Genomic DNA, 15,419 nt, shown 5'->3' on the forward strand with positions numbered 1-15,419 from the left:
ACTCAGTCACTAAGTAGCCATGTAATTTAGACTTTCGAGTTCTGGGTTTCTTTATCTCTACTGTCAAGTCATTGTTAACACTTGCTCTTCAGACTTGCTCTGAGGCTTTGGTACAGAACACTAGAACTAGAAAAGCTATTTTAAAGCATTAGTTCAGCAAAGTCACTTTACAGATGAAATAACTGAAGCTCAAGGTGGGCATAATGCCCAAAAGTACCTGACTGTTCACAATTTTTAACTAATTAATTAGTTAATTTAAAAACTTTAATTCTGAAGTGATTTTTGACTTACGAAAAAGTTATAAAGCAGCACCTGAGTTCCTGTATATCCTTCACTCAGCTTTTCTGAAGGTTAGCATATTACTTAGCTATGCTAAATTTATCAGTACAAGGAAATTAGCATTACAATGCTGTTAACTAATCTAGAGACTTCATTCAAATTTCACCAGTTGCTCCATTAAGGTCATTTTCTGGTCCCGGATCCATTCCAGAACTCCATATTGTATGTATTTGTCATGTCTCCTTCATCTTCTCCAATCTATTAATAGTTCTTGAGTCTTGCTTTGTCTTTGATGGACTTTTGGGAGAGCACTGGTAGAATCAGTATTTGGAGAACTTTTGTAGAATATTTAATGGAATGTCCCTCAATTTGAGTTTGCCTGATATTTTCTCATGATTACATTGAGTTACACATTTTTGTCAAGAATTGCACAGAAATGGTGTTGTGTACTCGCTGAATCAAATCAGGTGGGGCATCATGCACCCTCCTAGTGATGGTCACTCTGATTCCTTAGTTAAGGTGGTGTTTTCAAGGTTTTTCCACGTAAAGTTACTATTTTTCTCTTTGTAATTATTAAATATCTTATGGGGAAATATTTTGAAATGATGCAAATATCCTGTTTCTCATCATAATTTTGCACACTAATTTTAGCATCTGCTGACGATCTTTTCCTGTAACAATTGGTACTGCGGAGTTTGTAAAATGTTATTTTTTATTTCATCTTTCCTTCTACATTTGTTAATTGGAATTCCATCATAAAGAAAAGTTGTATCTTCCCCTCGTTTATTTATTCGATTATTTATTGACATCAGCATAGACTCATAGTTATTTTATTCTACGGTTTATAATCCATTATTATCAATATGTATTTTGTTGCTCAAATTATCCCACTTCTGGTCAGTAAGAGCTCCTTTAAGTTGGCTCCGATGTTCTTTTGACATTCTGCCATTGATTTTTGAGCACTTCCTTACTTTCTGGCAGCACAAAATGTTCTAGACTAATCATGTACATTTCCTGCTCCAGGTTTGAAATCACCCATTTCTCCAGAATCTCTAGTTCCATTTATTGGGGGATATTGTGTTTAGAAACTAAGATCTGGGACCTAGGTGAGTTCCTTGCTACTTTGTCATTGCACATTTGTCTTTGCTCCCAGGCCCTCACAGCAGACATATAGGAAACACATGCACATGCATGAATGCATGCATGTATGTACACACACACACATGTCTGCTTTTATTTCTATTTGTAAATGTATTAAAAACCATTAGTTCATACTGGTACCTCTCTAACACCATAGGGCTAGCTCTAGCTTCCTTCCTTTCTATATTTGTAACTTCTTTCTTCAAGTGTGAGAAACGTGGCTCCCATTATCTACAATATATTTACTTATTTGCTAATTCCTGGTATATGTTTAAATAGTTTCAGAATTGATAATCCATACTCTAAACAGAGTACAATGTTGTGTGTAGTGTTCTTTTGTATTTTGCTTTAGAGTATATAGTCCAAATACTGTTTTCAAGTCACTTAGATTGATTGTTTTTTTCCCATTCCTGTGAGATGTGCCTATATTTACTTTTTTGTTTTGGGTTATTCCCAAATCCTTGTTGATTTTAGTTATTTTTAAATTTTTGGGTGATGAAATATTGCCATGGTTCTAAATTAGAAATATAAAAAAAGGCTAATTCAGAGAAATGTCACTTCTCCCTCAACTTTTTTACTCCATTCCCATTGCTCGCAAGGATGTTACTGTCCTCATAGTTTCTATATTTTCCTTATTGTGTTTTTTTGTCTAAGTGAATAATTTAAGGACAATGCATAATTTAAGGATAATGCATAATTTCTTATTTTTCTTCTTTCTTATACAAAGGGTAGCATATTATAGGTATCTTTTGCACTTTGCTTTTTTCACTTAATACATCCTAGAAAGTTTTCCATATTAATTCAGAGAGTTCTTCCTTATTCTTTTTTAACAGGTGTGTAGTATTCCATTGTTTGGACATAACAAGGTTTATTTAATCACTCCTTATATACAGGTGTTATGTTGTTTCCAATATATTTTACAATAATAAATAATGAGACAATATATAATTTTGTGCCTATGTATTTTCATATGGTTGAGGTATATCTAAGACTAAAATTTAGATCTCCTGATGCCTGGTTCAATTATCTTTGGAACAAATAATGCAATATAATTAAGAACAATTTTAAAACTAAAAAAATAGTTTATAAACATAAGCTAAATGATGTTATGTTATTAGCATTAGTTATTATTTTCTTTCTCTAATCTGATTGTAACATCTTTTGGAAAAGGCATTCAATTCAACAAACATGTCCTCAGCATAAAGAAGATGGCTAATTTTGAAAATTTTTCCTGTATGTTTAAATTCTGTGATTTCCAATTCCATCTTCATTCATTAAGAATGTTCTGATCTTTACTAGTTTTGACTTAAAAACAGTATTTATGCATTTTCTCACCTGATCTTAAAAAAATACCACTATTCTATTATGTTTTCTCTATTTTCTATCCTATTTTCTCTATTCTATTCTTGTAGAGATAAAAGACAGAACATTAAAAACTTCAGTTCTAATCTGGTTCCTTCCACTCCCTAAGCATGGGTGTCAGATACAGTGGGAGAAGGAAATCAGGTCACAGGATGAGTGACAGCAGGAGCACTCCCCAGGTGGTATGACCGGAGTTGGCTTAGGCTTGGGCCTCTTTCTGCTCCTAACAGGAGATTTACTCAAACTTCCTCTGGGATTAGGTGCCTTCAAGGTCTCCAGCAGCTGAGTGGCTGGTATTTAAAAATTTGCAAAGGATACTGCAGAGTCTGTTTAGGGTCTACCCCTGGTTCTGCCTCTACCTAAGTTCAAGGGATCCTCTATGTGGCCCATCCTAGTTTATAACAAGATTGCTTCAAGATTTGGAATCCAGTTACTAAATAGTATTTGCCAGGTCTTATCCTTTGTCATGACCTGCAAAGACCTCAGTTTAATCCACCACAAACCTATTCTTACCAAGTTCAACCTAGACTCCGAAGATCACTTTGAGACCAGTGAGATACTATTCCTGGACTCTGCAGTTTCATAAGATGCAAGTGAGCAAATCCATGAAGCAAGAATAATTCAGGTCAACCGGAAGTTGACTTTTGATATGGCTTCAAATATGTGCCCCATCTATGTAATTAATTGTGTCACTAATTATATAGGATTCAGAGTCTAATTTGATATCAGTTTGGTAGGGACTTTGCTATCTGGTTGGGAATAGCTCAGAATTTTGGAACTTGTACAGAACCTCTTTTTCCATGGTCAAAGGAATCAAGTCATGTTTCAAACCTCATCTTTGAACCTGACCATAAGGAAACAAATTTGTCACAAACACATAGGATAAGGTTCTAGGCAATGCTGTTCTTACCTCCTCGATCTCGGGCAGCTAAACTTTGACCCTTTCTTAATGTAATGTCCAACTGGTACATTCCGGGATCAGCTGGAGGGAGATCTGCATTACTGATTCCAGCAGTATTTATTTTCTGGAAGGTAAGAAATATAAAAAATATTAACTTTATCTCTGTTCTGTTTCCTCCAATGGAGGACCAGAAACATGCAGTCACAGGAATTTTCTGTTCTAACCCAGATGAGGGATAACAAATGTAATATGAAAAACATTTCCCATGGAAAATCCCACATAATGTGACTGGAAAAGACTAATACGAATGTCTGAAGTACGAATATAAGCAATGATGAGTGGAGATTAAAGGTGTGTAAGAACAGTCTACTTCCCAGACAACTAAAAGTTGAAAATTAAAATGATTTATTCAGCTGACTTTATTGACTCATTTATCTAAGCAATAGAGCTTATCCTGATGGATTACATATTCCTGTTTCAGCTCCAACATAAAATATGATATAATTATAAAAAAAAATAAAGTCACCCAGCATTTTGACAGAATTTGCAAGAAATAAATTCTCAATGGGACTAAATTTCTAATGCAGCTTTCCATGCAATAAAAGTACACAAGCTATTTCTAGATTTAAAATTCTCTGCAAACTGCCTCTATAGACTTTCTTGAGCAACAATATACTTTGCTGATAATTTACTAGGCATTGAGTTACAAATGCAATTACAAGAGGAGTAAACTATACTAAATCAACAGAAAAGAAGCAAATAGTACAAATAGAAAGTTCCTATTTTGTAGTCTTTATCTCTTTGAATACAGTAGGAAAGCTTACTTTTCTTCATATGTTTGAGAATACTTATAATTATTTTTCCAACTAAAAAATGTTCTTCTGTTTGGAAATAATATGCATGGATAAGGTAAAAAGAATAGACACCAACCTGTCTCTTCCAGTTCTTTAATTCACCTGTTAATGCAACTATAGAGCAGAATCTATAAAACTCTTTATTGCGATATAACTCACATAATATAAAATCAACCCAATAAAACAGCATTTTTTTTTTTGAGACTTAAGACCAAAGTAAAAAAGGTTTTCCTCTAGGAACAATTATTATTTAAAATAAGAAGCAGTTCAACTTTGAGTGATAAATCAAACATATCAACTTTCCTCTGGGGACAATATAAAAAAAATTCACTTCCTCTTATGATATTGGGTTTCTCTGAGTGATAGCACTGTTCCCCAGCCACTCAGGCTAGAAATTGCCAAGCCACACTTGACTTCGTTTCCCTCTTGCCGACAGCCAAATCATTGCCAATTGCATCCATTCCCCTTTCAGGGTAACATCTTCCAATTACCTTTTTTTTTTAACTTAAAAATTTTTTTTAATTGTCTTTTTTTTTTAAAGGTACATAGATCACAAAAAATGTTAGATTAAAAAATATAAGAGGTTCCCATATACTCCACACCCCACCCCACTCCACTCCTCCTCCCACATCAACAATCTCTTTCATCAGTGTGGCACATTCACTGCATTTGATGAATACATTTTGGAGCACTGCTGCACCTCATGGATAAGAGTTTACATTGTAGCCTATACTCTCCCCCAGTACATTCAGTGGGTTATGGCAGGATATATAATGTCCAGCATCTGTCCCTGAAATATCATTCAGGACAACTCCAAGTTCCAAAAATGCCCCCACATAACATCTTTTCTTCCCTCTCCTGCCCTGAGCAACTTCCGTGGCCACTTTCTTCACATCAGTGCTACAGTATCTTCCATTCCTAGTCACAACAGTTCTGTAGCAAAATACCAATAAGTAGACTCTAATCCATATTTTATTCCTCCATTCTGAGGATCCTGGGATGGTGATGTTCACTCTACCTCTAAAACGAGAAGGGGCTTAGATCCCACATGTTTGATGGATGCGATTCTCCTGCTTGCAGTTATAGACTCTCTTGGTTCCTTGGTGTGGTGGTTTACCATCCTCACCTCCATTCTTTTATGCTTACTTGAGCAGAAAAGCATCAAAGCTTTCTTTCTTCTACTGGTAGAAGGAGACCTCAGGTCTGCTCTTAAATCTTCTTCTAATTGGCTACAGGACCTTGAGAAAAATGAATATTTCTACTCTTCTCTAAATAATCTATCCTCCTCTATAAATTAGGATAGAGATTTCAAGTGATCTGTGATGACAGCCTGCGTATGGGTTCAAAATAAGATCCAGATTTCATTTCCAGGATGCAGATTAGAGAGCTGCCATTACTTGCTACTTCTCAACTCTATTCATATTAATTTATGTTCCTTTTCTCATAAATATTCTTCTCTGTAATGTAATAGGTGACTAAGTTTTAAGAGCATACATTATTCCCTCATGGGATTTAATTTTGAATGGAAAACAAATTCTGCCCATAAATCTCTTTGTATTTCCTTCAACTGACCCTCCTAAAAAGAAAATTTCTCACCACTGAATCAAATAATTTCCAAGGTCACTTCCATTGCTAAAATTCTCTGGTCTTCAAAAACTGATTATTACTGTTTATTCATTTAAAAAATATTTATTGAGTACCTGCTATATGTCAGACTCTGTGTAGGCACTTGGGGTGTCATCAGTGAACAAAACAAAGATCCCTGCTTTCATTCAGTGTCCATTCTAGCAAGAGAGAGAGAGACAGGCATTGTTACATAGCCCTGTAGGTAGGTTCATAGAAGTTGGCATTTGAGCAAAGACTTGAAGGAAGTGAGGGTGTTGGCCATGTGGACATTTTGGGGAAGAGCAAAATTCCGAAGGTAGCAGCATTCCTGTTGTATGTCAGGAACTACAAGGAGGACAGTATGGCTGGAGCAAAGAGGAGGGAAATATGAATTTGGCCTATGATGCTATCTGGACTTGATTTGAAAGTCTCTGAATGGAATGAATCCTGAGTTTGTGCTGCCCATGGAGAAAGTTCTACATTACTTGAACAAAAAGGAGACTAGGGAAATGAAGTTGTTTTTACTAAAGAAATGTCTGGGCTGGGCTATATCCAATATATATTTCAGGAATTCTATCAGGAGAACATTTTGGGAAGATGAAGGTCTGAATGACAGCCAAAGAATGGTTTTTAAAATTTGGATGCATCAATCTTTCAGTAAGTCAAATGGGCAAAATAATAAATGATTAATGATGTCTTCTTAGTAGAATATGACACTCAGGGTCCAAACTGTATTCATTTTCAAGGATTTTTCTTAGCAGCGTAGCAGACGTTTTATTATATTATGATGTATTGCTTTTGTTGCTACTTGGTGAAGATTGAGAATTCACATTACAATACACAAAATAGGAAGACAAAGCTTTGTTGGTTTAGCTTTCTATAGGATAAGATGTTAGGTTGGAGATCTTTCAAGATCAGGTTAGGTTGGTTTTATTTTCTAATTTTGTTTCCATCTTTGAAGGCAACTAACTCCTGTGTGAGCGAGCTCAAAACAGTCTGCATACTTTATGAAGAAACTATGTATGGGGCATTCAATTGTTAGCAAGGTTTTTATTACCCAGTGGATGCTCCCTCATCCCGTGCTGTCTCCTGACTCCGCCAACCATATTCACTGTTAAAGCTTCCAGTTATTAATCTGTGTCAAACCTTGTGTTAATCAAGTACTCTCCTATTAACGAGCTGTTGGGTTGCTTTCACTGTTCACCACTCCAGTAGTGGTATCTTAATTTCTGTCAGATGATTTTTTTTCCATAAAAGTTTAATTATTTCATACTCCTATTAAAAGTGCATAAGACTGCCTGTTTCCCACACCTGGCCAGCACAGGACATTACTAATAGTCCTTATTTTTCCAAGATTGGTGGGTAAAAATGTTATCTTCCTTCAATATATATTTCTGGATCTATGGTAAGGTGTTTTGAACCTCCTGTAAAGGACAAGAAAGTGACAGCTATTTACTGGGCCATGCAGAAAAATGCTACCTTGGAAAAAGAAGCCAGCCAAGATCTTCTGAGCAGTTTGTCAAAGAATAGTGTGCATGTGGGTCTAATTAAGAAAGACAAATTAAAATTTAGCAAACATTTATTGAGTGTCAGTTATGTTCCAAGTATTTCGTTATATACTTTTATGTGTATAATTTCAAATTAAATCCATTACTATACATTAAACCTAGGTTTAATATTTTCTAAAAAAAAATGGACTAAAATCTACAGGAAAGGAGGAATTATCCACTATTTCTCCATCTTCCTTTTGTGCTTTGATAGTTACCTTAAAGGCAGAGAGTCTGAATGTGCAGACATCTGCATTTTTTGTAGCTTTCATCACACTATTCAGAGCTTCTGGAAGTTTAGAGTGCATAATATAGAGTAGCTGGTTTTACATTTTAAAATGTATATTATACTTTTTGGGCAGGGAATGGAATTTTCTAAGGTAATTTTCAGTACACTAGATTTTCACTTTCGCTGTTTCAGAAATTAACACATAGTTAAGGTATCATTGGATTTATGTTTATTGGCTATATCCATTTTTCTCTTCCATAAATTTTTCATTTACTGTGTATCCTTTGCTCATTTTTTCTACTAAATTGTATTTTAAAAAGCAGCTTGTAGGATTACTTTCTCTATCAAATAGATTGTAAATATTTCCTGCAGTACAGCTTCTGTCTTTGATCTTTTTGTATTATGTATGTGGTCATATAGAAGCTATTAAGCAGTTAAATATGTGTTCCCTTCTTATGACTTCTGCACTTCTTCTCTTGCCTAAAAAGCTTTTTATATATCATGAGAGGACATAATTATTTTCTAGTTCTAAAAAATAACTTTATAATATTATTTTTTTCATGTGGACCTCTAAATCATCCAAAATATATTTTAAGTGTAGTGTGAATAGCATTAAGTATAATTTCTTAGTTGCTATCAGGATGGTAGCCAATAGTTGTAACAATAAATAATCTACTTTCCCTTTACAAGATATTTAGTTTCCATATATATGTAGATCTGTTTCTGAAATTCCTATAACCTGGTTATTTCTGTGGCAGCACTGTACTACTACTTACTATAATGACTTTAAAGTAAGTTTCTAATATCTGTTAGAATATGTAGTTCCCATTAGGCTTGATTTTTAAAAATTTCTTGGCTGTTCTTGCATTTGTATTCTTCTCTATCAATTTTAAAATCTTAAATTGGTGGGCCAGACCACCTGGGTTTGAACCTTGACCTTTCCACTTACTAGTTATATGATCTTGGTCAAGTCACCTAACCTATCTGTGCTTCAGTTTTCTTATTTATGAAATGGGGATTATAATAACAGTACTACTTCATTCAGTGGTTGTCAGCGCTAATGCATATCAAATATTATAATAATGCCTGGCACATAGTAAGCCGTTAATGAATGTTAGCTATTATTATTTTCCAAAGACAAACAAAAATACTGAAATTCTGATTTAGGAAAGATTTATAATTTCATGATATTAAGTTTTCCTGAGAGAAATATAACCTGCCATTTATTCAGATTCTATTTTATGTCCTTCAATAAAAAGTTATTATTTTCTTTATATAGATGCTAATCCCTTCACGCTAAATTTAATTTTGGGTATTTCATGGGTTTCATTTCTATTTTGGGTTGTCTATGTCTAAAAATCATATTATCTGTATGCAATGAACATTTTGACTCATTTTCTGATTTTATTGTATTAGCTTCCAGAAACTGTTTAAATAGTGGAAATAATGGGCATTTCTGAACTGCATTTGATTTTAGTGTGAATGCCTTTTAGTATCTCACCATTTAACAAGAAGATGATCAAGCTTGGGCTTTTTCTCCTACTGTTACTCTACTTGGACTTTTTAAAAAATGGCTGCTTAATTTTATCAAAGGATTTTTAGCATCTATTGATAAAATCACATGGGAGTTTTTGTTTAATACGCAGATAGATTTTTCTAATATTGAAATTACCTTAATATTTCTGGATTAAAACTTTCATGGCATTGTGGGTTTGTCCACTCTGATGGACAATCCTATTATTTATAAAACCATTATTTCTCAGCATACCTGAGTATATCTGTACTTCTTAGTGAGGCATTCACAGCCCTATTATTTAATTCAAATCATTCTAAACTGACCATTGATCTTTCTGTTTCATAAACCCTGGACTATCTCTCCTTTACAGAATAGTAAACTCACTTTAATAACTCATATCTTCATCCCTTATACTCTATTAGTCCTATCTTCCCCTTCCTGCTTTCCATATTGTCCAATGCAGATATCGAGGACCATTTCATTAGCACTTCATGTCTTTCTTGTCCATTTATTCCATTCTATCTCAAATGATATGAAATTGGGTATAAGCAATATTTGCCAGAGGGTGCATCATTGGATTGTGTAATAAGTGGAATTGCCACTCCAGGCTGAAGAAAGTTTTAGCCTGTGAGCAATAGGGAACCACTGCAGCCTTTTGAAGAGAAAAGTAACATGAACAGGCCTCATTTAACAAATATTTATTGCCCATCTTCTACATGTCATGCTCTGGGCTAAGTTTTCACAGTCAGTTTAAGTCATAAGGGCCTGATCTGGTCAGTGGTAATGGAAATTAGCGATGAATTTGAGAACTATCAAGGAGATTCAATCAACTGAATTTGTCAACTGATTAGTCAAGTGACAAGATGTGGGAGATATGAGAAATGGATAAATGAGTCACACGGAAGTTTGAGCTGAGCTCTTGGGAGGATGATAATGCCAGTAACAGAGAGAAAATGAGAGGAGCAGCAGGTTCCAGGCAGCCCCTGTGTCAAGCTTCAAGATACCCACATCTCCATAAAATAAGACAATCAAGAACTTAAGTATATCTGGAGCAACAGCTCCCCTCAGGTTCATTATAATGGTTCCAAGAAAATCAGTAGGCTGATTATAAGGGGATTGTAGAGGTAAATATATAATTTTTATTGTAAAGTCTCTCTATTTAAATGTTTATTAGGGTTCTGAACATAGGGATACATTAGGAAAGATGTATCTGAAGTGCTAGGCACACATATAGCTCTAAAATAAACCTTGTCATTTTTCATTTTAAATATCTCAAATGACATCTCCAACCTGTTGTTTGTGATAGTGATGTTTTTGTATCCCAGAAAACAGTCCTTTCATAGCACTTATCACAATCATAATAAGCTAATTAATGATGTGATTTGTTTACAACTCTACTTTTTTTCTTTATTCCCCCACTCTTGCTGCTTTGCTTGCTGTCTGCTCTCTGTGTCCATTCACTGTGCGTTCCTCTGCCCCTCCTTGTCTCCCTTTGTTGCGTCACCTTGCTGCACCAGCTCTCAGCGGGTGCAGGCTGTCAGCTCTCGGCAGGCATGGGCTAGCCTGCCTTCACAAGGAGGCCTTGGAAAGTGAACCCAGGGCCTCCCATATGGTAGACAGGAGCCCAATTTGTTGAGCCACATTTGCTTCCCAATCATGTGATTATTTTTAATGCCTGTCTTTTCTGCTATGATGTGAGCTCTGCTAAGGCAGAGGCCATACCTGTTCTGTTCACATGTATAGCCCTAACATATCCCTGGCATATGGTAGAGTTCTTGGCAAAGAGTAGGTACTCTATAGATATCTTTAGATGAATGATCCAAGGTATTAATAACTGAGAAGAGTTTAATCTGTCACTCTTTCAGGAACTTTTGCATTTTTGGAGATAGCTTAGAAGAGAACACCATTGCAAAGGAATGATTATCAAATGGGGGTATCCTCGGCAGTGAGTGCCTGGATGGGGAGAACAAGTGAACATTCTGGGAACCTCTTATGTCTAAGCTTTCCACGTTCCTCACTCACTATTCAAATGTGGCTCATGATCTCAGACATTCTTAAATCTAGAACTTCAGGGGGAAGGCAACTTTGATTAGAGTTTCTAGAATCTAGAATTTTAAAAAGTAAACGGTTCCTTTCATAGGCTTATATGCTATTTTCTTAGTGAAGTATTATGCAAATCAAAATAAACCTCTTCTTTCTCTGCTAGCCCACTCTTTTTTTTTCCTCCAGTCTAAATTTCTGGGTTCCCAATAGTGCATCAAATAAACATTTAGGGATTAAGGAGATAAAGTAGAGAGAACACCAGGCACTTTCTGAAATTAATTCATCTTCTTTGGCTGCTAAGTTAATTTGCCTTTTATCTAGCTATTTCTTGTACTCTAGTTTTGAACATCTGGTGCAGAAAGCATAGGTTGGCTCACTCAGTGCATATTTCAAACTCCTTCTCGCTTTAGTTCCTATATAGTAAAGGGGCTAGAAAGCCAAAAACTACATTTCCCAGGTTTCTTTGCAGCTACACTTGGGACCCGCAATTTAGGCTTGCCAAGGAAATGTACTCATACTGTGCTTGGAGTTCATAGAAGCAAGCATTAGGAGACTGAAGTGCTGCTGCCGTGCAAAGAATCTGGTTTTCTGGCAAGCTTGGTGGTGGATCTGTCTGCCTCCTCTAGAAAGCTGTGGTAAATTTCTGATGTTTAGTCCCTGGCATCCTAAGTGCCAAACACTAGACAGCAATAGCAAAGGTATTTCCAGATAAAGAGCCTTATAATGTGGTTGGTATTTTTCCAAACCATTGCTGCCCCTTTAGCATTCATACCTGGTCCTCTGGCCCTCCCTTTCTATCTAAACTGGTGGAAATGGATGTTGTGTTCTGCAACCAAGAATCCTCCTCAAATCCCTGACTGATAGTAGAAGTGGGTGTAGTCAAGAGACCTTCAGGGAAGTGGTCATCTGGGTTGGGTTATCTGATTAACATTAGAGAATGGGGCATACGGAAATGTCACGAGGTGGTGAAATAATTACTTAAACGGTCACCGGTGGTCATTGGGAACAAAGAGCCTTATCTAAGACAAGGCTTTGCACACCAACTGGCGGCTGTGATAGAACTTTATGAAAGGGACAGACTATGGGTTGGACTGGCTATGTCTAACAGCCCTAACAGTTTAAAGAAAAAAAAAAAAGATAAGCTTATAATTTTGAACGAAGAGTTCTAGGCACAGTTAGAGGATCAATTAGTTTTTTTGATAGCCCCCAATGAAACTTTTGATACTGATGAAGCCAAAGTTTGAAGTTATTTATAACATAGATTAAATTCACAGTCTCACAAGGTCACTTACGGGATGGCCAGAATAACATTGATAATTTTAATGGAAGCATTCGGAAGGGTTATTATGCCCAGGGCACATGCACCCTCTACCCCCTCAACCCTCCATTTTTGCAGAAGTCTTTCCTCCCCAGCTCCTGGCTTGCTTGAACTAAAGTAGCTGCCTGACATAGTGATGCTAAATTTCCTTGTGCTTAATCCTACTTTCCCCACTTTTATATAGACCAGTGGTTCTCAACCCTGAGGACTAAGCTGGGCCCCCAGGAAGTCTGGTGGTGTACCCAGGCATACATTTTTTGTTTTGCTTTACAGCTCCTGAAGTGATTTCAATATGCAGCTTAGTTGACCCATTGTTCCAATTATAAAAGCACATCTTTTTTTAAAATGTATTTTTTATTTATTTTTAAAAGATAGTTATATTACAAAAAATGTTACATAAAAAAACATAACGGATTCTCATATGCCCCACTCCCAACACCTCCCACTTTTCCCCACATTAATGACTTCTTTCACTAGTGTGGTATATCCATTGTAATTGATGAACACATTTTGGAGCATTGCTGCTAAGCATGGATTATAGTTTACATTGTAGTTTATACTCTCTCCCAGTCAACTCTGTAGGTTATGACAGAACATAAAATTTCCTGTACCTGTTGTGGCAATGTCATTCAGGACAATTCCAAAACTAGAAAATGCCCTCATATTATACCTCTTTTTCCTTTTTCCTGACTTCAGCACCTCCAGGGGCAAATGTCTCCATATCAATGATATAATTTCTTTCATTGCTACAATCACAGTAAGTCTATAGTAGAATACCAGTAAGTCCACTCTAGTCCGTATTTTATTCCCTAATCCTGAGGATTCTGGGATGGTGATGCCCATTCCCCCTCTAACTGAGAGGGGGCTTTGATCCCATATGGCTGATGGATGGGTCTCTTGCTTGCAGTTGTAGACTCTCTTGGTTCTTTGGTGTGGTGGTTGTCTATCCTCACCTCCTTGTTAGTTGTTCTGGGTGAGTCCAATGAACTGGAGAGTAGGTGTTGCAACTGCTTAGAGCCCAACTGACACATGGACAGCCCAGAGACTCAAGTCTCTTGGACATATACCTACCAACTCCAGCACCAACTATAGGTTCAAATAAAAGGGACAGAAGAGACATATGTAGAGAAGTCGCACCTGAGTCCAATTCTGTCACACTTGGGAGCACAAACCCCAAAGTAGGGCCCACTGGGGAGGCACCAAACTCCAGAACTATCTACCATGACCATAGGACCTGGGTTTCTCCAGAGCCCTCAGGAGCCCCACTATTTGTGGTAGTATCTACTTTGGCTGTTTATGAGATCCTGCTGAGACATGCATAAGCATTACTTCTCTGATGACCTCCTGACTCATTTTGAAGTCTCTTAGCCATATAAATTCATTTGTCTTTACCTTTTCCCCCTTTTATTCAAGGTCTTTTTCCAGTTGCATCACCAGCCAGTGTTTGGTAGTAACCCCTTGTGCCAGGGAAGCTCATCCCCAGGAGTCATGTCCCATGTTGTGAGGAAGGTAATGCATTTATATGCTGAATTTGGCTTAGAGAGAGGCCATATTTGAGCAAAATGGAGGCTCTCAGGCAGTAACTCGTAGGCACCCTACAACATTAGGAAAAGAACATCTTTGAGAAGGCTTACACACAAAAAGAATTTCAAGACTTGAAAAATTTATATCATCCAATACTGGGAGTATGTGGGAATCAATATGATGGTCCCTATGACTTTGGGTTCTGCTGGTTAGGAGGTATTTTCACTCATGTGAAGAAAGTATTTCACCAGAAGACATAATGGTGCTGATGAATTGGAATTTGAGACTGCCACTCGGTCATTTTGAGCTTTTCATTACAGGCAAAAATAAATGGGGATACTCTGTTGGTTGAGGTGACTGATTTTTATTACCAATAAAAATGGAGATGTTGTAACACTGAACAGGGAAGGAGGAGTATGTCTAGATTCTAGGGCATTTTCTTGGGTGTCTTCTAGTATAGCCATTCCTAGTGGGTTATGAAGTGGTTAAATTATTCCATATATGTTTTACATGCTCATGCCAGGGTCACTGCAGTTCTGTCTATCAACAAAACCCACTTAAACTTCATGAAAGCTTTTACATATTTAATTTTTTTAAATGTAATAACCTTGTCAAGGATACCAAGAGATATCATTAAGGATTCCTACTTAGTCATTCCCAGTTTCTACTTGTCATCTCTCCTAGTTTCTATGAAACCAAAAACATTTGCACAGTGAAATCTCCATCAAATGGAAATCAAAATCTTTCAAATTTTAATTTTCAAAAGCCACCAAGATATGCCACTGAGATATTCTAAGTTCAAATGATGCTCAAGGATCCATTTGCCATGGAACAATACGATTGGCTGGAGGTCAACTGTCCAAGTGACTTTAAGGGCTGAAGCTGAATTGGGAAAATTCATGACAAATCATGGGCATACCCCACTAGGGTTTATAAGTCATAGTACTTAGCTTGTAATCCCACCTGAACAAATAGCTTATGCTTTAAATCAGGGGTTCTTCAACTTTTTTATTCCATAGACCCTTTACCAGTCAGGTGAAAACCATGGACCCCTTACTAAGTCCACACTATACTGTGTATTATTTAATAAATATATCACAC

At 36.4% G+C, this 15,419-nt stretch overlaps 1 protein-coding gene across 12 annotated transcripts in view; it reads right to left on the reverse strand.

Moving 5' to 3' along the window:
- Positions 1-15,419, reverse strand: part of MCTP1 (multiple C2 and transmembrane domain containing 1) — a 568,532-nt gene that overhangs the window by 306,762 nt on the left and 246,351 nt on the right. For all 12 annotated transcript variants that reach the window (XR_011646260.1, XR_011646259.1, XR_011646258.1 and 9 more), the window contains exon 2: positions 3,692-3,806. Coding sequence is in view for 9 of the 12 variants with exons in the window: in XM_058276318.1 (XP_058132301.1) it covers positions 3,692-3,806 (115 nt within the window). In the remaining 3 variants the exon portion in view is untranslated. The remainder of the gene's footprint in view (positions 1-3,691; positions 3,807-15,419) is intronic.

This window comes from Dasypus novemcinctus, chromosome 2 (genome assembly GCF_030445035.2).
Source record: "Dasypus novemcinctus isolate mDasNov1 chromosome 2, mDasNov1.1.hap2, whole genome shotgun sequence".
NCBI lineage: Eukaryota > Metazoa > Chordata > Mammalia > Cingulata > Dasypodidae > Dasypus > Dasypus novemcinctus.